The sequence below is a fragment of the Anomaloglossus baeobatrachus genome, chromosome 2 (assembly GCF_048569485.1).
Source record: "Anomaloglossus baeobatrachus isolate aAnoBae1 chromosome 2, aAnoBae1.hap1, whole genome shotgun sequence".
Classification (NCBI taxonomy): Eukaryota; Metazoa; Chordata; class Amphibia; order Anura; family Aromobatidae; genus Anomaloglossus; species Anomaloglossus baeobatrachus.
The window spans coordinates 102,689,241-102,702,407 of NC_134354.1; the positions used below are offsets into that span (position 1 = coordinate 102,689,241).

Consider the following 13,167-nt stretch of genomic DNA (forward strand, 5'->3'; position numbering starts at 1 on the left):
TGTCTGGGACTGACGTCTGTGCAGAGCCGTGACTCTGGGATGCGTGTGACATTCCCGGAGCTGTTAGTTGTTCACACTGAGGGGGGCCATGGATCAATGATTCAACAGTGCCCATGTTGTGAGAGACATGTCCGGACTGCTAGGCTTCTAGTATCATAGCCATAGTCTCAGAAAATCTGTCAGTAAATACTGCAGACACCGTCCTCATCCTCTGGCCATTAGCAGAGACTCCGGCTGAGTTGGATACAATGGGGGTCTATGTAACCTGCCGGCCGTATAGCCGTACATGCTGTACCGGCTGCATAGAAAAACATGTGGTTCTGCACCTTTGTTTTACACAGAGAATATGCTGATAACTCCTCCGCACAATCCAGGAGGGTATATACAACGTGCGACCAAACAGTGCAATGTATATAGTACAAGCATATCTATAAGTGCACTTCTGCACTAGTGGGGTTAGCACCACAGGTGCTGCTTAACGCCTGTTGCAGCGATTGTGTGACTATCAGAATGCCAGGGTCTTCCACACTTGTCTCTGTATCGTACAGAAACTGACACTAATGGCTGCCGGCGTCCTGTGTAGAGAAGGAAGCCGTGGGCGTGCCTGAGAAAGTGCGGGAATCCGGTTTCACAGTGCACACAGTGAGAGGGGTGGAGTATGCAAAACATACTCCAGCTCTCAGCGCTGCTGTGCTATGCAGCGTCACGCCCCTACCCTGACTGTCAGGCCTGTGGGCGGTAACGAAGGGAGACTAGGCCCAGAAGCCGGGGACTCGAGTTAATAAGCGCGGCCGGCATATCAGTGCTGGCCGGCGCGGAAGTCCCCGGCGCACCACAAATCCCAGCGGCGCCTTAAATAAAAACGGCAGCGGCGGTTAGCGCGGTAGTCACCCAATACACTAACACACCCAGCAACGCTGTGGTGTGCGATGGCACTAGTGCGGACAGCGCCGCTGTCCCTGGCGCACTAACACACCCAGCAGTGCTGCCGTGTGTCTGCGCGGTCCCCACAGGGACACAGAGTACCTCCATGTAGCAGGGCCATGTCCCTGAAGATACTCCGCTCCATGTCCAGCAGATACCAGGGGCTGTGGATGGAGCACGGCCTCAGTGCCTGGAGACCGATAGAATCCCACTTCACCCAGAGCCCTGTAAAAAGGGATGGGGAAGGAAGCAGCATGTGGGCTCCAGCCTCCGTACCCGCAATGGGTACCTCAACCTTAACAAACACCTCCGACATGAAGTGGGGTGAGAAGGGAGCATGCTGGGGGCCCTCGTATGGGCCCTCTTTTCTTCCATCCGACATAGTCAGCAGCTGCTGCTGACTAAACAGTGGAGCTATGCGTGGATGTGTTGCCTCCTTCGCACAAAGCACAAAACTGGTGAGCCAGTGATCCCACTGGGGGTGTATAGCCAGAAGGGGAGGGGCCTTACACTTTTAAGTGTAATACTTTGTGTGGCCTCCGGAGGCAATAGCTATACACCCAATTGTCTGGGTCTCCCAATTAGGAGCGAAAAAGAAATAAAATGTTCTCATATTCATTCACAGATGACGGCTCATCAAAACGAATTATTTTTGCGTGATTTCATTGAAAAATATCGCACTTTAACCTGTCTTTGGAAAATTAAATCGCCTGAATATAGTAACAAACGCATCAAACAAGCCGCTTATGCGGATCTGATTACTATCTATAAAAACCATTTCCCTAATGAGCTTGTGGATGTAAATCTTATCAAGAAAAAAATACAAGGAATACGCACTGTATATAAAAAGGAACTAAATAAACGCTTTCCAAAATCAGTTTGTTCTAAAACGCCACCATCGGAAACACGGCCATTTATTCCTACATCCACTGTTAAATATTCATAATTTGCATTAACAACTGCAAATAAAATTATACTAAAGAAACCTTTATAGTTATAAAAAAAAGAACCACTATTTGGGGGTTTAATTATTCTTATGTGCTTGCCATCAATCGCACCACCACAGCAGGGAAATTGCCACCTCGTCGCAAAATTATGAGCTATATCAGACCATTCTGAAGTTGTCTTAGGGAAAGGCATGAAATCTGCTAACGCATGTATTATTGCCTGACAAGTCTCCGGAATTAAGGAACTTAATAGGGATCTGGAAATACCGGCAGAATATTGTAAATCAGTGAGGCTACGGCCTGTGGCAAGATAGCGCAAAGTCACCAGCAACCTTTCTTCCGCAGGAACAGCCTTACGCATTAAAGTATCTCTGCGCTTTATGTATGGGCTGATACGCGTCAGGACTAATGAGAAAGATTCTTCCGACATACGTAGATAGTTGCGATAATCATGCGGATTGCGTTCCTGTAAATCATGCACTAGACGCACGTGGGATATCTCATCCCTTCGAAGCAGCCATTGACGTGACCATAATCTTTTGGGGCGAGGATTCATACGTGTATTTTGGTCTATTTCCTCCTCCTCCTGCAATATCTCGGTCATAAGGAGACCCACAGATAAAATGTCAGTTTCGACATTGCTGAACATCCTGATACCTTAAAATATATAAAGCACAAACATTATAATGATGCCAAATGTAGATGTAGATCCAAAAAGGAAAGATTGGCATATAACAACTTACCACAAAAAAGGTATACAAGGAGTGAGGTCGGAAAATCCAGCGAACAAACTAACGTAAGAAAAATTAGGAGAAATGCACTATAAAACACTGTGCATGACGCCAGGGATGAATGTTCACACATCATGACTACAGCGCCGTCTTTTATAACAGTAATAACCAATCAAAACGCATCTGCTACAACCAATCAGATTAGATTAGGCGTGAATAATTAAAACCACAAATACGCCCTGAACGTTTAATGACGTCCCAAACAACTACGAGGATGGCCGATTACACGGTGTCACACTTTGCGATGTGTCGTTCATTAAGACTAAACTGACCGATTTTATGGAATTAAACGATGAGTACACGATGGCCGAATTTCAAACGATTAGGCATCGGTTGAACTCGCAAGGAGCTGTCACATGAGGAGATGTCGTTACGAATGACGGAAGTGCGTCACAAAATCCGTGACCCCAACGATGCATCGCACAATAGATCGACTCGTGTAAAGCAGCCTTTAGAAGAATTCTGAGTACGGCTGAGAGCAAACTGGTGACCTGCCCAGTGATACCCAGAAATGGCTGTCAGAGGGAGCTACATGGAGACACCTGCAAATCATAGAAAAATAAGTGACGTGGCCTCAATGTTACCACATGGAAAGGAAAGCCACGGATGACGGATCATCAAGACTCCATAAGGAAATAAGAGTTCGTGTTCTGAGGCCAAATGTCACAGGAGCACTGGCCTTAAAATTCCTTCAGGTATATTGGTTTCATCAGACAAATCATTAAAATAGTGAATAGTAAATTTCGTAGGAATCCTATTAACGTTTATGGGACAAATTCTTCATTTGCAACTTTTTTTTTTATATAAATAAGTCCCTTTTTTGTCTTGTGGTATTCATGGCCATCTTGTGCTCTACATTCTTTCAAAACAGCAAATGTGGTTGATGAATTTTGCCCAAAATCAGAAAACTATTATTGTATTAAGCCATTGTGCACCACAAAAAAAAAAACAAAAAAAAACCAAACTCTTGGGGTAGAACTGAAGAACATTTGCGACAAGCAGGGCTGTGGAGTCGGTAAGCCAAACCTTCGACTCCGACTCCGACTCCTCAAATTCTCTTGCACCGACTCCGGCTCCGACTCCGACTCCGGCTCCGGCTCCGGCTCCTACATATATTGCTTATAGTTAGGTGAAAAATTTATTGTAGTACATGAATGTGTATGTGAACATCAGACATTTAATAATTTTTATGATACAATAATCAAGATATTTGGATAGAACATAAAATATATTTATTGGAATACAACTTTAGAACACAAAAAACTGTAATAAATTGTAAATATGTAATACACTATGTAATATACAGTAGATTACATATATATCTTGTGTGTGTGTATATACACTGTATATATATATATATATATATATATATATATATATATATATATATATATATATATATATATATATATATATATATATATATATATATTACATATTTACAATTTATTAGTTTTTTTGTGTTCTAAAGTTGTATTCCAATAAATATTTTATGTTCTATCCAAATATCTTGATTATTGTATCATAAAAACAATTAAATGTCTGATGTTCACATTGTACTACAATAAATTTTTCACTTAAATATAAGCATTATACTAAATGTTGTTATTTAGTAAAATATTCAGCACATTCTGCATTGCACTCCTGTCCCCAATTTATTATATATTTTAGGAGTCGGAGTCGGTGCATTTTATACCGACTCCGACTCCACCAAAATGAGCTCCGACTCCGACTCCGACTCCACGACTCCGACTCCACAGCCCTGGCGACAAGTTTTGCTATTTTTTTTTTCCAAAGCTGCAAATGTTGAATCGGGCGAAAAACATCTGAAAGTCCTAAACTGCCCCCATAATTGCGAAATTAAAAACTAAAAAAGACAATAAAAAAAAGAAAAAACACACACAAAATACACTTGGGAAGAAAAGGCACAAAAAGAAAGGTTGATCTAATAAACAAAAAAACCCAACAGGTAAAGAGGTAGTGTTTGCGCTTAGGAACAGATACATACTGTGACAATGCAAAAGAATAAAGTGCAGATGGTTCTCACCTGGCGGGGCGGAGGCAAGTAATCCTCAGTGCAGGTATACAGCTCCTCCTCCGGCAGGTCCAGCTGTATATCAGGCTAGAAGAGTACAGTACATTTGTGAGAACAGACTGGTGACACGGGAGGACCCTGATTACAATGTGAGCCGGAACATCTGTCAATCACAATCATTTCCATGACCAAGAACCATCCATGTGGCTCAGAGTGCGGACGTCTGTGGAAATGAACACAGCAGCGGCGCTCCATGACTAAGCAGCTGGATCATGGAAACTTTGCAGGAGTCAGGTTTCCAAAGACAATGGAAAAAGAAACAATGCCATGTATAAGGCTTTGTTCACACGTGGCATTTTTTTGGCTTTTTTTTTGCTTCATTTTTTTCTGCAGAAAAGTAACTGCATTTTACAGTATCCACAAACACAGATTTCAGAACGCTCACACACTTTTCTTGACTGAATTTGGGAACTGCAGCATTTTTTAAAGGGAAGCTGTCAGGTGCAATGTGCATCCAGAACCACGAATAGTTCTGGGTGCATATTGCTAATCCCTGCCTAATGGCCCCTGTATACACTTACATAGATAAAGAGTATTTCTAAGGATCGTATATTATATGCTAATGGGGCCAGGGACTAGTCCCGACGGCGTTTGTTCTGTTAGCTAGTAAGCCCACATAGCATGTTAACATGTCCCTGTGGGTGTACTAACATGCTAATAAATACGCAGCGCCGTGCACATACCTCCCTCTTGATGGCGGCCGGTGGAGGATGGATGCACTCTGGGCATGATCCGGAGTCCTCAGCACTTTCGATCATGTGCACTGTACCTCACTGAAGCCGGGAAGCGTACACCTGGCATCAGTTTAGTGAACATGATCAGAAGTCCCGGGCACTCCGGATCATGCACAGAGAGCATCCATCCTCCACCGGCCGCCATTAACAATGAGGTATGTGCACGCCGCTGCGCATTCATTGGCTTTTTAGCATGCCCCTGTGGGAGTACTACCATGCTATATGGGCCAACTAGCTAAGGGGAAAAAAAAAACGCCCTTGGGACTAGTCCCTGTCCTCATTAGCATATAATATATGATCTTAGAAATACTTTTTCTAAAAATCTGTTTATTTATGCTACTAGATACAGGTACGGTTAGGCAGGGATCACTAATACACACCCAGAACTGCTTGTGGCTCTTGGTGCATATTGCATCTGACAGGTTCACTTTAAAATCTGCAGCATGTCAATTCTTCCCAGCATTTTTTATCCATAGAGAACAAAAAGGAATATTTTTGGTTATTAAAAGGTACTGTACACACTCCTTCATGTAATCAGCAGCAAAAAAAATCCCACTGCAAACAGCTGCAGTGTTTCTACTATCAAGAGAAAGGGTTTTGGCTACAGAAGACGCTGCAAAAACACTGAACAAAGCTTATAGGAACGGAGGGACACAGTGCATGAGACACGGCACCTAAAAATCTGATATTTAACAGTGTAATCTATTGCCTTTCACTCCACATTAGGAGGCCAGAGACATCATCTTTACAGGTATCTGCTGGCTCGGTGGTTCGGGTGCCAGCTATTGTGCCCCTTACATGTTCCAATGAATAGCACAGGTGTCATACCCACCACTTGGGCGCACAATACAGAAGATATCTATAGATAGAAGTCACCTGCCCTGCTCCGCTCCTGATGCGGAAGTGAGCGGAACCAGATTACTCCTTTAAAGGGAATCTGTCACCAGGTTTTTGCTCCCCCATCTGAGAGCAGCATAAAGTAGAGACAGAGACCCTGATTCCAGCGATGTGACGGAGGTCAGTTTACACTGAGTAAAAAAGAAGCTCAGTAGGAAGGAGTTTTCTATAAGGCTCTGTGCCCACGTAGCGTATTTTCATGCATGCGTCCTGCGTCTATGAAGATTGTGCCTAATTCATGCCCACGTGGCGTATTAGAACGCAGCGCTTCAGCTACTGCCGAAGTGCTGCATTCTAAGACGTGACATGTCACTTCTTTCATGCGCTTTGGATGCAGCCCCTGCTCTGTCTATGGGAGGGGCTGCATCCAGAGCGCATGAAATCGGCTTTTCAGTACGCAGTGTTTCTGCAGCGATTTGAAGCGCACATGTGCTGTTCAAGTCGCTGCAGAAATTTCTACAGGGACAGAACGCAACGTGGGCACATAGCGTTAATTCCATCCACTTTGCTGGAACTGTAAAGACGCTGCGTTTTTTATGCAGCAAAAGATATGCAGGAATAAACTCACCAAAACCTCATCATGGCAACACAGCGAAAATAAAACTAAGAACAATTGCCCGAAAGGTGGAAATCCCTTTAAAGGAAATTCCATAGAGCGCAAAAGAATCCAAGCAAAAAGGTGAAATGTCAGTGGCCCATTTCCAGGAGCATGGATTCTTGCGCTCAGCCCAGTATACGTCACAGTCATAGACAATGGTCAACCAAACCCACCGATTTTAACCAGACGTGCTGACCAGCTAATGTTTTTGGTGATGATTGGACTCTCCATTCACTTCACATGTTGGGGAAGAAAAGAATCAGGCAGTTCAATTCATTCTTCTCGGAGGAGATAAACCGGTGTCAGAGAAGTCCGGTTATTCGCTTCATTCATTCTCACACTTGGCCAAAGATGGGAGAGTTTGGACAGAAATGAGCGAGAGGCTGATGGCTATAAACCTGTATGGGCTCCTCAGACGGGCACACACATACAAGAACTGTGCACCAAATGGTTTCCTTCCCTAAACTGCCAGTGTCATCTGAATGTAAATTAATCTGTATAATCAAGTAGGGAAAACAGATTTTGAATAACAAATGTAACCTACGTTCAGAGTAGGGTGTATGGACTGTGACCGGCCGCAGCGTCTCACTCTATGAATGTATGGACTGTGACCGGCCGCAGCGTCTCACTCTATGAATGTAGACAGGATCTATGGGGCTTTATGGAGGGAAATATACTGGCCAAACGACCATATCCACCAAATGCTACACTTAAAGGGGTTGTCTACTAGTAGGACAACCTCTTCTCATTTCCCATGTGCACCACCATAAAAATATTAAAGCCTACACCCGCTGTATACAGACGGGCTACGGGGGGGGCGCGGCTCCCGCTGTATACAGACGGGCTACGGGGGGGGCGCGGCTCCCGCTGTATACAGACGGGCTACGGGGGGGGGCGCGGCTCCCGCTGTATACAGACGGGCTACGGGGGGGGGCGCGGCTCCCGCTGTATACAGACGGGCTACGGGGGGGGGCGCGGCTCCCGCTGTATACAGACGGGCTACGGGGGGGGGCGCGGCTCCCGCTGTATACAGACGGGCTACGGGGGGGGGCGCGGCTCCCGCTGTATACAGACGGGCTACGGGGGGGGGCGCGGCTCCCGCTGTATACAGACGGGCTACGGGGGGGGGCGCGGCTCCCGCTGTATACAGACGGGCTACGGGGGGGGGCGCGGCTCCCGCTGTATACAGACGGGCTACGGGGGGGGGGCGCGGCTCCCGCTGTATACAGACGGGCTACGGGGGGGGGCGCGGCTCCCGCTGTATACAGACGGGCTACGGGGGGGGGGCGCGGCTCCCGCTGTATACAGACGGGCTACGGGGGGGGGCGCGGCTCCCGCTGTATACAGACGGGCTACGGGGGGGGGGCGCGGCTCCCGCTGTATACAGACGGGCTACGGGGGGGGGGCGCGGCTCCCGCTGTATACAGACGGGCTACGGGGGGGGGGCGCGGCTCCCGCTGTATACAGACGGGCTACGGGGGGGGGCGCGGCTCCCGCTGTATACAGACGGGCTACGGGGGGGGGCGCGGCTCCCGCTGTATACAGACGGGCTACGGGGGGGGGGGCGCGGCTCCCGCTGTATACAGACGGGCTACGGGGGGGGGCGCGGCTCCCGCTGTATACAGACGGGCTACGGGGGGGGGGGCGCGGCTCCCGCTGTATACAGACGGGCTACGGGGGGGGGCGCGGCTCCCGCTGTATACAGACGGGCTACGGGGGGGGGGCGCGGCTCCCGCTGTATACAGACGGGCTACGGGGGGGGGCGCGGCTCCCGCTGTATACAGACGGGCTACGGGGGGGGGGCGCGGCTCCCGCTGTATACAGACGGGCTACGGGGGGGGGCGCGGCTCCCGCTGTATACAGACGGGCTACGGGGGGGGGCGCGGCTCCCGCTGTATACAGACGGGCTACGGGGGGGGGGCGCGGCTCCCGCTGTATACAGACGGGCTACGGGGGGGGGGCGCGGCTCCCGCTGTATACAGACGGGCTACGGGGGGGGGCGGCGGCTCCCGCTGTATACAGACGGGCTACGGGGGGGGGCGCGGCTCCCGCTGTATACAGACGGGCTACGGGGGGGGCGCGGCTCCCGCTGTATACAGACGGGCTACGGGGGGGGGCGCGGCTCCCGCTGTATACAGACGGGCTACGGGGGGGGGCGCGGCTCCCGCTGTATACAGACGGGCTACGGGGGGGGCGCGGCTCCCGCTGTATACAGACGGGCTACGGGGGGGGCGCGGCTCCCGCTGTATACAGACGGGCTACGGGGGGGGGCGCGGCTCCCGCTGTATACAGACGGGCTACGGGGGGGGGCGCGGCTCCCGCTGTATACAGACGGGCTACGGGGGGGGCGCGGCTCCCGCTGTATACAGACGGGCTACGGGGGGGGGCGCGGCTCCCGCTGTATACAGACGGGCTACGGGGGGGGCGCGGCTCCCGCTGTATACAGACGGGCTACGGGGGGGGGGCGCGGCTCCCGCTGTATACAGACGGGCTACGGGGGGGGCGCGGCTCCCGCTGTATACAGACGGGCTACGGGGGGGGCGCGGCTCCCGCTGTATACAGACGGGCTACGGGGGGGGCGCGGCTCCCGCTGTATACAGACGGGCTACGGGGGGGGGCGCGGCTCCCGCTGTATACAGACGGGCTACGGGGGGGGCGCGGCTCCCGCTGTATACAGACGGGCTACGGGGGGGGGCGCGGCTCCCGCTGTATACAGACGGGCTACGGGGGGGGGCGCGGCTCCCGCTGTATACAGACGGGCTACGGGGGGGGGCGCGGCTCCCGCTGTATACAGACGGGCTACGGGGGGGGGCGCGGCTCCCGCTGTATACAGACGGGCTACGGGGGGGGCGCGGCTCCCGCTGTATACAGACGGGCTACGGGGGGGGGCGCGGCTCCCGCTGTATACAGACGGGCTACGGGGGGGGCGCGGCTCCCGCTGTATACAGACGGGCTACGGGGGGGGGCGCGGCTCCCGCTGTATACAGACGGGCTACGGGGGGGGGCGCGGCTCCCGCTGTATACAGACGGGCTACGGGGGGGGCGCGGCTCCCGCTGTATACAGACGGGCTACGGGGGGGGGCGCGGCTCCCGCTGTATACAGACGGGCTACGGGGGGGGGCGCGGCTCCCGCTGTATACAGACGGGCTACGGGGGGGGGCGCGGCTCCCGCTGTATACAGACGGGCTACGGGGGGGGGCGCGGCTCCCGCTGTATACAGACGGGCTACGGGGGGGGGCGCGGCTCCCGCTGTATACAGACGGGCTACGGGGGGGGCGCGGCGCCCGCTGTATACAGACGGGCTACGGGGGGGGCGCGGCGCCCGCTGTATACAGACGGGCTACGGGGGGGGCGCGGCTCCCGCTGTATACAGACGGGCTACGGGGGGGGCGCGGCTCCCGCTGTATACAGACGGGCTACGGGGGGGGGCGCGGCTCCCGCTGTATACAGACGGGCTACGGGGGGGGGCGCGGCTCCCGCTGTATACAGACGGGCTACGGGGGGGGCGCGGCTCCCGCTGTATACAGACGGGCTACGGGGGGGGGCGCGGCTCCCGCTGTATACAGACGGGCTACGGGGGGGGCGCGGCTCCCGCTGTATACAGACGGGCTACGGGGGGGGGCGCGGCTCCCGCTGTATACAGACGGGCTACGGGGGGGGGCGCGGCTCCCGCTGTATACAGACGGGCTACGGGGGGGGGCGCGGCTCCCGCTGTATACAGACGGGCTACGGGGGGGGGCGCGGCTCCCGCTGTATACAGACGGGCTACGGGGGGGGCGCGGCTCCCGCTGTATACAGACGGGCTACGGGGGGGGGCGCGGCTCCCGCTGTATACAGACGGGCTACGGGGGGGGGGGCGCGGCTCCCGCTGTATACAGACGGGCTACGGGGGGGGGGGGGCGCGGCTCCCGCTGTATACAGACGGGCTACGGGGGGGGGGGCGCGGCTCCCGCTGTATACAGACGGGCTACGGGGGGGGGGCGCGGCTCCCGCTGTATACAGACGGGCTACGGGGGGGGGGCGCGGCTCCTGCTGTATACAGACGGGCTACGGGGGGGGGGGGCGCGGCTCCCGCTGTATACAGACGGGCTACGGGGGGGGCGCGGCTCCCGCTGTATACAGACGGGCTACGGGGGGGCGCGGGCTCCCGCTGTATACAGACGGGCTACGGGGGGGGCGCGGCTCCCGCTGTATACAGACGGGCTACGGGGGGGGCGCGGCTCCCGCTGTATACAGACGGGCTACGGGGGGGGGCGCGGCTCCCGCTGTATACAGACGGGCTACGGGGGGGGGCGCGGCTCCCGCTGTATACAGACGGGCTACGGGGGGGGGGCGCGGCTCCCGCTGTATACAGACGGGCTACGGGGGGGGCGCGGCTCCCGCTGTATACAGACGGGCTACGGGGGGGGGGGGCGCGGCTCCCGCTGTATACAGACGGGCTACGGGGGGGGGGCGCTCCCGCTGTATACAGACGGGCTACGGGGGGGGGGGGGGCGCTCCCGCTGTATACAGACGGGCTAGGGGGGGGGGGCGCTCCCGCTGTATACAGACGGGCTACGGGGGGGGGGCGCTCCCGCTGTATAAAGCTGGATGTCAGCACATTTGATTCTGCTCAATATTAAGTGATACAATATAAATATAAAAAAAAAAATAATAGTTAATGTTAATATTGAGTAGGATTAATTTCAGGCTATTGGCTTGGCCTCCACACTAGTCAGCGTCCCTCATATTGCCACTCAGGAAAATTAATTGCCCGCCCCGGATCTAAACTGCCATACAAAATGCCATTATTGATGAATCGGGGCCCAAATAAGCGCCGTGCACATTTGATGTGCAGATTTAAAAAATAAATAAGCCTTCTGTATTATTACACGTAGTGACGAGCGAGCATTGCTATACGCAGTACTCGTAACCTGCTGTCGGACGCCGGGACGGGCTCCACTCGTACTCCGGGTAGAATAGAAGTCAATGGGAAATTTGAGCATTTCCCCAGAAGATCTTCCATTATCCTCGAGCCTATCAAAGCGTCCGCCTGCGCATTACGAGCCCCCAGCCTGGTAGTGCGCTCATCACTACACCCTGGAGTATCTGCTCTGCCAGTGGAGGATTTGATGGGGCGCAGCTTAGGAGAATTCGCTATGGTCAGAGATCCCCTTTATGGTGCTCGAATCTCCAGTATTAAAGTATACAGCAGGGAATTGCATGAATGGCAGTTCCATAATATCTGGTTACATAAAACAGCGGAGGCGCACGGTAATCAGGGAGTTGGGGAATTGTTATTTATGCACTTTCCTGGTGAACACTTCCCCTTTGCTCCACAGGAGGCAGCAGAGCCGCAGCTCAGGGCCGGACTCCACTCAGCACTCACCTGCTCCCCCGCACACGCCGCGCCGGCTGCCGGAGGTGCCCGGGTCAGGAGCAGAGCGGACACCGCGCTCAGCCACCACATCCCGCACAGCCGCACTACATCCTGGAGACTCGGCCGCACATCTCAGCCGCGTCACTTACCTCCAACTACTGCGCGTCTCCGCCAATCAGGAGAGAGAAGCGCAAAGAGCCACATTCTATTGGTCATTCCTGGTTGCACCCATGAAAGGATGACACACCCTCCCCCGGTCACTTCTATTTACAACGTCCGTTATCGCTGGTGGATTTTTTTTTGCCGGTGCGTTCTGGGAAAGTCTGCGGGGAGAGCGCCACCTGGTGGACACTAATGATTACTAACTATAGTTCTGCCAAAAAATGCAGCGTGGCGATGCCATTAGCAAGTGTGCATGGAATGCATGGGGCATATTAGCCAGTGCAAACTAGGACGAGACAGTGGTTCATCACAGTGGTTAATGCATCAGTGGTAAATGCATTAGTTTATCACAGTGGTTAATTCTGGTAAATTTGATGAATGTTTAGTGCATGCGATTTTCAACATAAAACTGTGTGAAATGTCTTAAAATGTTTGTGCAACTTATTGGAAATAATAAAGGAGCTGCAGAGGATGTGAGGCTCTGAACAAAAGCGCATCCAGCCAACATCTCACAGCATCTGCAAGTGAACGCCGCCATCTGCTGGTTTGAATATACAGGAACTAACAAGTGGTGTGTGTGTTTTCTGGAGGGAAGAGTTTAGAAGAGATAGTCAGGTGGTAGCTGTAGTGCAGTTGTTAAAGGGGTTGTCTGCTACTTAG

General features: G+C 53.1%; 1 protein-coding gene across 1 annotated transcript in view; it reads right to left on the minus strand.

Moving 5' to 3' along the window:
• Positions 1-12,489, minus strand: part of TP53I13 (tumor protein p53 inducible protein 13) — a 32,250-nt gene extending 19,761 nt beyond the window's left edge. Inside the window, exons 1-2 of the mRNA XM_075333176.1 lie at positions 12,355-12,489; positions 4,710-4,784 (exon numbers count right to left, since the gene is read on the minus strand). Coding sequence (XP_075189291.1) covers positions 4,710-4,784; positions 12,355-12,435 — 156 coding nt within the window. The 5' untranslated portion in view covers positions 12,436-12,489. The remainder of the gene's footprint in view (positions 1-4,709; positions 4,785-12,354) is intronic.
• Between the last annotated feature and the right edge of the window lie 678 nt (positions 12,490-13,167).